Raw genomic sequence first — 12,362 nt, 5'->3', positions numbered from 1 at the left:
TTCACAACTCAATCAAAGTAATTACTAGTTTGGATGTGTGTGTAAAGTTTCATGAGTTTTTGTGCATCCTAAAGTCTTCAAAGATGTGTTCGTAAATTTGAAAAAAACGCAGGAAGTCCAAGATCGCTGACTTCCTTCCACCAGTTCTGACGCATATTCCACTTTTGGTGAGTTTTTGGGGATGGGAAAGGTCCCAAAAAGGCGATCTCCCGGCAGAAAAATAATAATCCTTAGAAAAACAATAGGTTTCCTTGCACTTCGTGCCAGGACACCGTTGGGGTCCTGGCACTTTCGTGCTCGGGCCCTAATAAGTAAGCATAATGCAAATTTGCAAGATCATCTCCTTAACAGCCACAGTTTTAGACAGAAAAAAGAAAAGTGTAGCACACATATATCTCTATATGGCTTACAACTACAGTGTCCTGTACATGTAACCTACAGTACATGTTGTTTCTTTTCAACTCCAGTCAGTGAGGGTGATCTAACCTTTACACGAACAACAAAGCAGGTTAAGTCAGTGACTTCATGCAAAACATGCAGCAACTATTCTGACGTCTAAACTCCATCCTGTGCATTATCTGACAGGCAGCATCGCAGGGGAGAGGAAGGTTGCAACAGTAGACTGGCACCGACCGATGAGCTCATTGGAGTAATTCCTACAGTCATGCCTTGGCTTAGAGGTACCTGGGCACCCACACGATGCCTGCGGTTGCTCTGTTTGTAAGTCTTTTTGCATATGGATTGGTGACGGGGTGTGTGGATTGGTGATGGGCTAAAGAAGTTTGGTACATTTTGTCTTAAAATGTCTGTTTCTTAAAATTGTCTCCCTCTTGTTTATATTCAACACATTTTCAGTAGTAAATGAACAAGCAAAGCTGCAAGCAGTCTCTCTGAGCAAATATGATAAAAAGTTATTTTTATAAAACTGTCACTATATCCTGACAGAAGAACACGAGACAGATAATCTGTGAACAAAAATCATGTTCCTCTGCCTCCCCACAATGCTCAAAAATAATGAACGGTAGTCAACGGAGAGAGACAAATATTTTATTGATCCCGTTTGAATTGTGCCATAAATCTCACAGATGATGTTTGTCAATTTAAAAGATAATTTTCTCAAGTCAAGAAAGTCACAGTTTGTCGTAGTATCATTTAGTTTTGTGTGAAACCGCTCAGTGAACTACATCTCTCTCGTCTCGCACAACATACGTCACTAACACTAGATGGCTAGGTAACTTAGTTATGTTATCTGACCTGATGTGTTTTATCCAGCAACTCCTGGTCTTTCTATCAGCCGGGAAGAGAAAGAAGGATCAGACCCGTTGCTGGTGTGAGTTCATCCCAGTAGGAAACACACAGACATCGTAGCTTCAGAGAGAGAGAGAGACGTCACTACCACACTTTTAGGTGTGTCGTCTTTCTAATTATCTATTTTCACAGTCTGATAATTCAACAGTTTTACAAACTGAGACTTTCTTGACTTGCAAAATTATCTTTTAAATTGACGAACATCATGGCGCAATTCAAAGGTTCAAAAAAATATTCATCTTTTGTCGTTGACTACATATTTTTTTCCCGAAATAAGGTCCCATGGTGCTCCACCGGAAGGGGCGGGGCTTCAACTCTCTATTGGCATTTGCAAGATTCTACCGCGCCCGAATCTTAAACAACCAATCGGAGCCGAGGAGTCTCTGGACAGCTGGCAAACTTTACCTGTAAAATGAGAAAGTTTGTGTGTTGTTTGGAATGTATTTTCCAAGTTTGAACCTGCTAACTTCTTTAAACTATATCGATCCAGTTATTTCAGCCTTTCTGTCCCGCCCAAGTTAATAATTCCTCTGCTTTACACACTAAACATTACAGTAGTTCAGGCACAAAAGTTGTTTTCTTGCCACGAATACCTTTAATCATATATTCCCACACGACTGGTCTCGTTCGACCAGTTCAGTCGGGCGAGCGGTTTCTTTTGGCATACTGCTCCTCAATGCTCTTGCACTACCTGCTGCTTTGCAAAATGAACTCCCTCATCCTGAACTGGCATTCCGGGCGGTTTTGGGTGTGTGTCTCAGCAGCTGTCAGTGTAAAGCTTGCTGAGATTGATTACAACACAGCACATGAGCAGAGCCAAAGCTCCAAATTAAAAAAACGTATCATGGTAAAAATAATTTATTTTCTTACCAGTCAGAAATCGGCTCAATGTAACTTGTACTTGAAAACACAACATTCAATGTCCGAAGGAGAAACACACCTACTTTTAAACGTTATGAAAGACAAAAAGAAAGATATCAACAGGTTTTTTATCGCAGCGCCGACCTTTTAAAGAAGACGGTTGAAGGAATGAAAGAGGGAGGCTGTGTTCGCCGGGTTAATCGGATTATGCACGGCTGCATGTAAACGGGAACACTAGTGGAATATTAATTTTCATCAGCCATGTAAACGGCTTATTGTCTTTTTTTGGAATAAGGGCAAAAACTGGAATATTTGCATGTAAATGAAGTCATTGATTCTTTATCTGACTGAGGTTTGTTAGAATCTATGCCCCCGACCACGGCTCTGAAATATCAGTAGCCTCCACCGGGTGCAGCTGTATTGGTGGTGAAACTGTTCCATTCTCGCCAGTGGGTGAAAGCCAACAACAGATTCACTCTTGTTTTTGAACGAGCTTTGTCCACTTCGCCTCGCTATATTTGCTTTTTTTCCGGCGCTGTGTCCTCCTGTTTTTTCCGTAACTTCCTCTTGGATGCGTGGATACGACCTGGCACCTGGTCGCTCCGTTTTCATAAAGGCTGATGCCCCGAACACAGCAAAACAAGAAGATCCAGGCAGAAGGATGCAGGGTCTCTGCAGATACAGACACCGTAGTTTACGCCCGATGTCAGTCACATTCCTGTTTTACAAGACGGGCTTCACTAGATATAACTTTGGGTTTTTTTTGTGCTTCAGTTTGTGTTGGAGTCTGAGTTGTGGTGGGGGCCGGTCGTTTGTTGGCGTTAGCGGAACAAATTTCTAAGCGAAGGTTACCTACGGCTAAGGCACTCTCGAGCGCGCGTGACGTCACATCCGTTGGATTTTCCCTGAAAAAACGGGCCCAGGTTGGCAAAAAAAAATCTGTAAAAAATTACATACAGTCCGTTTTAACATTTGATTTTGATTTGAAAATGTCTTTCTGGCATGGAAACTCATTCACACATCAAACCGATTGATCCTCCTTAAAATCGTACAGATGTTTTGCCCTCCAGGAGTTTGAGAAGCCCCTGTCCTAAATCTTTGCATCACAATGGAAGCCTATAGGAGGTTGTCACACACAAAGATTGTGACTTTGTGCCGTCTTCTTTATTTTTTCTCCACGGGATCTGTAGAAAAATCTATATTTTTGTGCACTAATCTGTGATTCTTCATCAAGACATCCCCGTATCTGACAGGCAGCATCTCTGGACCTGCGTGAGTGAAACACATTCAAATATTATTGGTGAAAAAGAACGAACACCCCCCCCCTCCCTCCTTCCTTTTGCTTCCCTCTCTGTCACCGTTTCTTTCAGTGTCTCTGTGTATTGGAGGAGAAAGAGATGAGTCTCTCATTCGCCCCCTCGCTTCCTCCTCTTTGTCTTTTATGGCGAGCTGTGTGGGAGACGGAGAAGAGGGGAGTGAATGTGAAGGGGAATTGAAGATGACAGATAATGGTGGGGGGGAATTGAAAGAGTTGCAGAGAGGATGTGGCAGTGGGAGATGAGGTGGCGCAGTGCTTCAGTGAAACACCAAACACCACCAGCTTCCACCTCATCACTTCTTTCCCTGCGACTTCCTTCTGCTCCCGTCACCTCGTCTCTCTCTTCTCTTCCGTGTGTGATTGTGTTCATGTCAGCTGAGGTATTATGTACGCTTCATTTATGTTTTTGAAAAAAGGCAGTATAGCATCTCAGTGAAGTGATGTAGTTACACAACATAGCACTTCTCTATGGTTGCATACTGTATGTGCCAGAGCTGCAGTATCAGGGCTTGTTGACTGAAGACACGGGGAGCGTGGGACACATTTCCTTCACACAACATGACCTGACCCGCTTCTTTTTATACCTCTGCTTCAAATTTTGATTATTAATTTACCTTCGTCAGTGAGTTTGTTTGTCTGTTAGTTAATCAGGATCATTTCTAAAATGTATTGATATAACAAGATTGGAGGGGGGGGAATTTGGAAATATTTTTGAAGCAGAATTTGGAAATATTTTTGCTCATAAGCTTCTGCAAATACTTGAGTTGTAAAAGTCTGGCGCTTGTAATCCATTACCGTCTATCAGTGATCCACCAAGTGACTATTCCTCATGCTTTGGACTTTTAGGTTTAACTTCCCTGATTTAGAGATTTGTGATTGTGATTTGTTGAACTTCAGGAAATTACCAGAGGTGTGAAAGTGAGTTACATGACTCGGGTCAGACTCAAGTCACAAATCTGGTGAGTTCAGACTCGACTGGACAAAATAAAAAAACTTCACTTGGACATAAAGCTTCAGTCAGTTACTTAAAGGGACTATTTGTAACTTTCAGAAATGCTTTTTAACAGCGACACCTGTGGCCGTGAAATCAACGAAAGTCAGCGTCGGGCTCGTGCTTGCGCTCGCTCTAAATGGACATGAACGAGCATCGCTCAAAACAGTGAGGCGACACACGTCAGCTAAAAGCACAATATCACTCTATATTTCAGCTGCTTGGCAGTAATGTTAGCTGACCAGACGAAGGTCTCTCCATGAATCACTGCTGATACTGTGTTTGCTTCTCCTGCCTCAGCGCAGGCTTCAGCAGCGGGGCTCCCCAGCGAGAAACCCGTCTCCCTCCGCCCGCAGCCGGAGAGAGCAGGAAGACACCGGCAACCTGTCGGTAACGAGACGGTAACGTAACTCTTTGAGGAGCCCCGTCACTTCACAAGACACGGGAAACCTCTGTTGGTCTGGAGGAGCTGCAGCATTTATTTCTGCACAAACGTCCACTGTACATTCACTAGATATTCTCAGAGCTAAACTAAGTCTTCTGCAGTGTGGAGTGAGCATGCGTTCACGTCTAGAGGTGGAGCGAGTACGCGAGAACGCGCGCGCTGTCTGAGTGAAGGCGAGCAGGCAGAGGAGACGAGACAGCGGCCACACGCGACCTTGCATATGTGAGCGCGCATGTGTGCCGACCCACTACATTTATCGCTTAAAAAGTTACAAACAGTCCCTTTAACTTTTTTATCATATTTGCTTTCACTAAATCCTGACAGTAGTACATGAGACAGATAATCTGTCAACATGTGGTTGTTTTCCTTCGGGCATGGTGGAATCTTGCAAATACCATTAGGAGCACTAAAAGGAGGCTCGCTCTCGCTCTCGCTCTCGCTCTCGCTCTCGCTCTCGCTCTCGCTCTCGCTCTCGCTCTCGCTCTCGCTCTCTCTAGACGGGGAGTTTTTCCACAGTGCATTACCGTAACAATGCAATGCTCATGGGGGGATCTCTTGTGGGGTTTCTAAACTATAGAGTACGGTCTAGACCTCCTCTATATAAAAAGCGTCCCGAGATAACTTCTGTTATGAGTTGACGCTATTTAAAAACAAGTTGAATTGAATTGTCTCATGTGCTACTGTCAGGATGTAGTGACTTTATTAAAGTTACTGACTGTAGCTTTAAGCTGTTTGTCTTCGGACTGACTTGATATTCTCTCAAAGATTAAACATGATGTCCGGGCAGCAAAACTACTCTTGATTCTACTGACAACAGATCCACTCTGAGTCATCCTGACAGCAGCCAATCAGGCTGTGAACGGGAGGGAACGCTGTGATTGGCAGTGACCAGCAGCAGACAGACAGATGATGTTTAGAACACAAAGTTTAGGACTTGATTCTTAACTTGAATCTTGACTTGGGGCTTATGTCGGATACACACTACACAACAGTGAAGCTGATTTGGGGCCAGATCCCCCCCCCCTCCCGATAATCGTCAGCAAAGCCCTGAATGTTTGATGGTTTCTAAAGATGATCTTTCCAGATATTCCTGTGGTGTGAGGTCCTCCTGGCATCCTGGCAGCACCTTTTCAAATCATAAACCTTAAACATGTTCAGTATTTACGATGGGATCTCCTGTTGTGTGTGGGGAACCCCGAGGACAGCCGACGACGCAGTCACGGGGGAAAGAACGATAGCCAATAGAGAACCAAGCTGACTGAAGAAGGAAGGACAACCACCGCCGTCATGGCGGTGACTAATGCTAAACGTGAAGCATAAAGTAGTAGTAAGATGGAGCTCAGAAATGGAGGACCAACTTGTTGATTTGTGGCAACAACACAAGTGTTTACTCAACATGTCTCCATGACTTCATCCATCCGTCCTTTGTGAATGTTCAGTACAAAGTAAAAACTAACATCTTTAATTCTTCCTGCCCGTCGTCCGTCATGTTTGTTCATCTTTGACTGCGAGAGATTTTGCAAGATTTCCGTTTTTTTAGTCAAGACTGATTTTAGTCGGGAGTCGTTGCTCTCCACACACTATAGGAACAAAACTGCTAAATTCAACATAATATGTTGTTATGTGTGGGCCAGCCTTTACCCTGACATGACTCAGGACTTCATACTTGTGACCACCTCTGATAATTTATATTTATATAGTAGGACTGAGACGAGGCTTAAGATCCAGACTTCCAGACTGGAGTGATTACACTCTTAATGTACTCGTGTTAAGCTGTTAACAGGAACCTTTTTGAGCAGCACATGAATGTACTCTCACTGTCCCTCAGCAGGCTCCCACTCATGCCTCAGTCATTCCTCTCCTCCTCTTCCTCTTTGTCCTCCCCCATCTTCAGCTGGACCTCAGTCCTCCTCTTCCCTCTCCGCCTTTCGTTTCATATCCAGTAGTAGAGACCCTGGGGGGGGGGGTCTGTGCTGAACAAGCATTCAGATTCATGCGGTGCAATGCTCCGAGGTCACTGGCTCTTTTTTCTTTTTCTCCTTTTTGTTTTTTATTCCCCTACACATTGTATGCTTAATGTGTTCAGATGTCCAACAGTTTTGTGAAGACGAATTAGAGTACAAGAATAAATGTTGCTGCGTAAGCATGGAGTGTCCCCGTTCCTTGGCTGTGCTGCCTGTGCGTGGCTGAGAAGGAAATCCCACTAACAGACGCTCACGTTCAGATACTTTGAGTCAATGCTCTATTTAAATCCATGTTTCATTGTAACAGAGAGAAAATGTAGATGAAATGGATCAGGTAGATGTGTACAAACAGGACAAGGTTAGAATTATCCGTGTGGTCTGTGCCTATTTGTACTTTTGAACATTAAAATCACCTATTAGGGAGTAGATTTTATGACATAAGCTCATTTAGCAAGTCCTCCGTGAGAAGCTAAAAGTCAGTATAAAGATTCAATGACAATTCTTTCCACATATACTTCACTCTTCTGTCCTGCATCATCTTCCTCAATAAAAATCAACAGGATGGAAATGAAATGAAATCATTTAATCAACATGATCATCAGCATAAATTATGTACAGCTCATTGGGCAGAACAGGATTCTCACTGTGGCCAATTATGACTAAACCTGCACTTTTACAGATTTCAATTTAAACCTGAATTAACTGATTGGCCGCTCGGGGGGACGGTGCAACAAGCTGTAAACACGGACATATTATCACCAAGCTGTAAAGCAAACAGCTGCTTTACACATCCAGCAGATACAAAGCAACATTATAGCATTTATTTTGAGACATGTGTCTCTCCACGTGATGACCTTAAGTCCAATATTCGCTCTCTCTCGGTCTCCACCAACTACTGGGCAGGTAGCGTACGGTGAGTTTAGAACCTTTTCACTGAAAACACTTCCCTACGTACGGAAGTTGCGCTGATGAGAGCGGTGAGGGCGAACTAGCGCAGTAGAGCTGAGGCAAGCCAGTCGCCAGGAAAAAAATGTTGGCATTGTACGTTTCTGCAAACCAGGGATACGATGAATGTCGACATTTTTTGCATTCAATCAGAGCAAGTGATGTAGTTTAAAGAGGAGAACAGACACACCGGGCGGGCGGGAGGGGAGGTGGATGGGTCCAACAAATACAGGTGTTACGTTTCACTTTCACGTTACAATCAGCCGTTTGTTTGTGTCCCGTGTTCACAACGTTCACGTAGTAGTTTTAAGCCCAACCATGTAGTTCTGAAATAAACCTAACTATAGTGGTTTAGTTGCATTGTTACGTTAACATTGTTTTTTGTTTTTTTAAAGATCATTTTTTGGGGCTTTTTATGCCTTTTATTGATAGTGATAGTGGTGAAAAGGGGAGAGAGAGGGGATGACAATGCAGAAAGGGCCACAGGTCGGATTCGAACCTTGGGCCGCTGCAGCAAGGACTAACCGGCGCCCCACATTAACATTGTTTTGTTGTTCCATTATTATTTGAACACAAACCATGATGATTTTTCTGACCTTAACCGAGTAGTTTTATTGCCTAACCCTAACCAATCATTTCACAACGTTAACCACGTTGTGCGTTTCTGCATGCGTGATACGAGGTGGAAATGAAACTATTTTTTGTTCAGCAACGTCAACAGCCAACGTATCCGTGGTTTTGCAGAAACGTCCAATGCCAGCATTTTTTTCTGGCGACTGGGTGAAGGGACCTGTAATCCGGTCCGATAATTATTCTCTACGAATACGAGCGATCTTTCAGGTTACACATAAAAAAATTATAAATTAATTTTTCTACCTGAAACATCAAAATTTGACTCCATCTGTTATGAACTGAAAAACCCGACTCCTATCAAATCAATATAACTCCATTTAAAGAACAAAGAGCCGAGATCACCAAGGTCCTTTGCATCTAAAAATCAATTAAAATCTTCATGTTCGTATTTCTACACCTCTTCAGCTACTTTTTTGTAACTAGAGGAGAAAACAACAGACAATGGTTGCTCTCATGCTAGCTTGAAGGATAAAAGGCAGGTTCATAGCTCCATGAAAACCTTCCGCCTGTTATTTGGACTCTTGTTCTTCCCAAAGCCAAGGGGGGGTGGTGATTGATTTTTGTGTCCTTTTTAACAACCAGAGGCCATTACCTCATGGTTAATTGTGGTTCGCCCACGGAGAGAGATGGGAATAAAAACGGAAATTGTTTTCTGATGTTATTAGTCGGACTCATGTTTCTTGGTTTCTCTCCCTGCCCCCTCCTTCCTCTCTTTCCAGGATGAAAATGCGGCGGCACAGGGTGTTCTTGCTGTGCACAGTGGGCCTGTGCGTCATCTCCTTCCTCCACTACTACAAGGCCCTCCACTACGTCTCCCTGCTGCGCGAGCTCTCCGCCCCGTACCCCAACATCAAGTCCTTCATCATGGTCACCGGCTTCTTCTGGAGGGAGAAAGGCGTTGGCGCCACCCCGCTCAGCCCCGCCTCCCCGGAGGAGGCCCCTCCCTTACCTGTCCACCATCAATCGGACACCAAAGCTAGAGCTGCGGCGGGTGGCGCGGGAGGAGGCGGAGGAGGGATGGGTCTGGGGATCGGGGGGGTCATGATCGGAGGTGCCGGGATCATCGGCAGCGCGGGTCTGGAGATGAGGTTGAGGGAGGAGCCGGCGCCCCCTCACCCTTGGGAGAAACCAGAGGAGAACCAGCGAGGAGACGCTCTCAAAGACGTGAGTAAAACTGTGCTATAACATCAACAATACAATCACCAATATGATGATTCTTGTAGTCCCTGCAGCATATGTCTGCATTAAAACATTCTGAAGTGTAAAGTAACTTCTTGTTATGTTCACCAGTAAGCTGATATAACATTGCTGATAATAAAAAATATTATTTTCCCATTAGTGTAGAAAGACACACCATTCGCGAGGTGCAGCCTGTGTTCAAAGCACTGAAGTCTGGTCCGCCTTCACAGCTTTGGCGAGCACTTGACAAACTTCTTTTAAATTCCATGACATGAGAGCATCCTTTAAACCTTGCACGTTTATCTCGCCCGTGTGATCAAACGGGAAGAACTTCGTTTGAAAGCAATTACTCTTCAACTTCCAGTTTTCGATGTAATATACAGTGATACTCAGGTATGGCTCACACGTTCTGCTGGATCACAGATCAGTATTTGTGGAGAAGTGGGTCACCTCTGTTAGCTGGTTGGCCAACTTTTCTCTCACTGAAATATAGAACTCCGGTAGAGCTTTCCCCGCAAAAAAATTGCGACCAGGCAGTTCATATTTTGGATCAAATGTCTTAATGAGTCTTTTGAATCCGGGCTTTTCAACTACGCTTACCGGATGTAGTTGTTTACAACGGCCGTGATTTCATTCCATTTCGCACTTTTTTTGTCACATGGGATTGCTTTGGAAAGCGAAGAAGACAGAGTCATTTGCTTCTGGGCTGATTCGCCAGCGTACTCGCTTTGCCGCTTCAGTTCTTTCGTTTTCTCCAGGCTTCGTCCTTCTCTCTTCGATTCCCTTCTACTTCCCTCCAGACCAAAACATGCCGGCCACATACGTCACACACACTCGCCCAGGAGAGAGGTCTGGATGGAGGCGGAGTCTGTGACGTATGTGTGTGTGTCTGAGAGGCAGCCGCAGGAGAGAGGGAGAGTCTCGTGCCGGCGCGGTGGCTTAAAAACATTACATGACAATATGTAGTTGATGTTCGCGATATAGTCATTTTATACACCACGCGTGGGACAAGCCGCGATACATCGACTATATCCGATGTATCGCCCACTCCTACATGTTACAAACAGACAAGGGACAACAGATACATAATACAAAATCCAGTTTAGGAATAGCAACTGCACTCTTCAGTTATACAGTTTTTATCAGAGTTTTGAACTCTCCCTGGGAGACAAAATCATGAAGCTGTCGTGTGTTCTGAAGATTATTCCACGACCAGGGCGCAAAATAGGAGAAAGCTGTATCCTGGATACCTGGAAGAGTAGGTAGGCCATTTAGTGGAGCAAAAACAGCGGTTGGTGCTGTAAGTGAAACCCAGTTTAGTACACAGTGATGTGAACAGGACAATGAGTTGGATATAAAACGTAGAGAACTGTGATACACAGCAGCATGCATGTAAGAGCACATCTCACAGTTTCGTAGCAACTTGAACAAAACAAAACAGCATCATATAAACTTCTGATACATGAGAACTTGTATATGAACCTTTGGAGGTCATTACAGGCGTCAACTGATATGTAGGCCTCAAAATCAAGCTGTTCCTTGGAGTCAGTTAATCAATGACAATGAACTGTATGGATTGCAGGCGTTTGTTTGAAATAGAAGTTGACTTAATCCTCTCCTCTCCTCTTTGTCTTTCTTGTCAGGAGAGCGCTGAAGACCACTTGAAGCCGCGAAACCCCAGCCACCCGGCCCATCCTGCCGGGCCTGACCACCCAGAGGCGCCGTTGGTGGGAAAAGAGCAGCGGGCCGTGTTGTACAAGAATCATTTGCCTGACCCCTTAGAAGCCATGGGAGACCTCCACACCCGCACTCACCAGCTTCAACATGACAAAACACCGTACTTTGTCCGAACCAAAGCTGGAGCCCTTTGCTTCAGGCAGGGGACCGAGGTGGTTACCCAAAAGGAGTACTCCGGGAAATCAGGGGGGTCTGTGGCTAACGGAGGCGGGGACGGTGCTCGAGCTGCTGGGCAAAGGAAACCTCTAGAGGTCCAGCAGCAGCAGCCCTCCGTAGCTCCGAAAGCCAAGACCAGGGCCAGGGGCAACGGGAAGCGGCTGGTAAAGTGCGTGTGTCGGCCGGGATGGCACGGACCTTACTGTGGGGTTCCCACCATGGTGTACCACTCCAACCTGCCCACCAAGGAGCGGCTGACGCCCAGAGAGACCCCGCGGAGGGTTATCAACGCCATCAACGTTAACCACGAGTTTGACTTGCTGCATGTACGCTTTCACGAGCTCGCCCAAGCAGTTGATATTTTCCTTATTTGTGAATCCAACTTTACTGCCTACGGAGAGAGACGGCCTCTGAGGTAAGACGCCGTACAAGCCTTTAGGGTCAAGGTATGTTTAAGCAACATGTGTAATCTTCAGCTGAGCTGCTCTGTGGCCGTCAGTAGATGACCCTCCTTTGTGACAGTATAACATTGTAAAATGGCGTGCACACTCAGCAAACTTTTCAGATGGATTAAAGAGGTAAAAGAGTATGACACATTGATGGGACTTTTATCACAGCGCAGCAAAGAGAGCAGTATATATATATTATGAAACCCTGCTCATGTCACCAGCGAGTCGTAATATAGATAAATGACCTTATTTGAGGTCAGAGGAGAAGCCCCATCCATGCTCTATTTTCATATTCATCTGTACAAAATAAAAAAAAAATCCCAATTTTTTGCCAAGTCGTGACACTGCCGGTGCATCGAGCAGCAACTGTTTACAG

The 12,362-nt window shown here is 44.8% G+C and overlaps 1 protein-coding gene across 6 annotated transcripts in view; it reads left to right on the top strand.

The window, feature by feature from the left end:
• The window catches only part of mgat3b (beta-1,4-mannosyl-glycoprotein 4-beta-N-acetylglucosaminyltransferase b), a 97,548-nt gene that overhangs the window by 69,467 nt on the left and 15,719 nt on the right, over positions 1-12,362 (top strand). For 4 of the 6 annotated variants that reach the window (XM_074630874.1, XM_074630877.1, XM_074630876.1 and 1 more), the window contains exons 2-3: positions 9,185-9,629; positions 11,288-11,952. In XM_074630874.1, coding sequence (XP_074486975.1) covers positions 9,186-9,629; positions 11,288-11,952 — 1,109 coding nt within the window. In that variant the 5' untranslated portion in view covers position 9,185. Of the gene's footprint in view, positions 1-585; positions 721-9,184; positions 9,630-11,287; positions 11,953-12,362 lie in introns of all 6 variants that reach the window. The other 2 variants (XM_074630873.1, XM_074630872.1) reach the window with 1 other exon arrangement.

Source organism: Sebastes fasciatus, chromosome 3 (genome assembly GCF_043250625.1).
Source record: "Sebastes fasciatus isolate fSebFas1 chromosome 3, fSebFas1.pri, whole genome shotgun sequence".
In the NCBI taxonomy this organism is placed as follows: domain Eukaryota; kingdom Metazoa; phylum Chordata; class Actinopteri; order Perciformes; family Sebastidae; genus Sebastes; species Sebastes fasciatus.
This window is presented reverse-complemented; position numbering and strand designations above follow the sequence as displayed.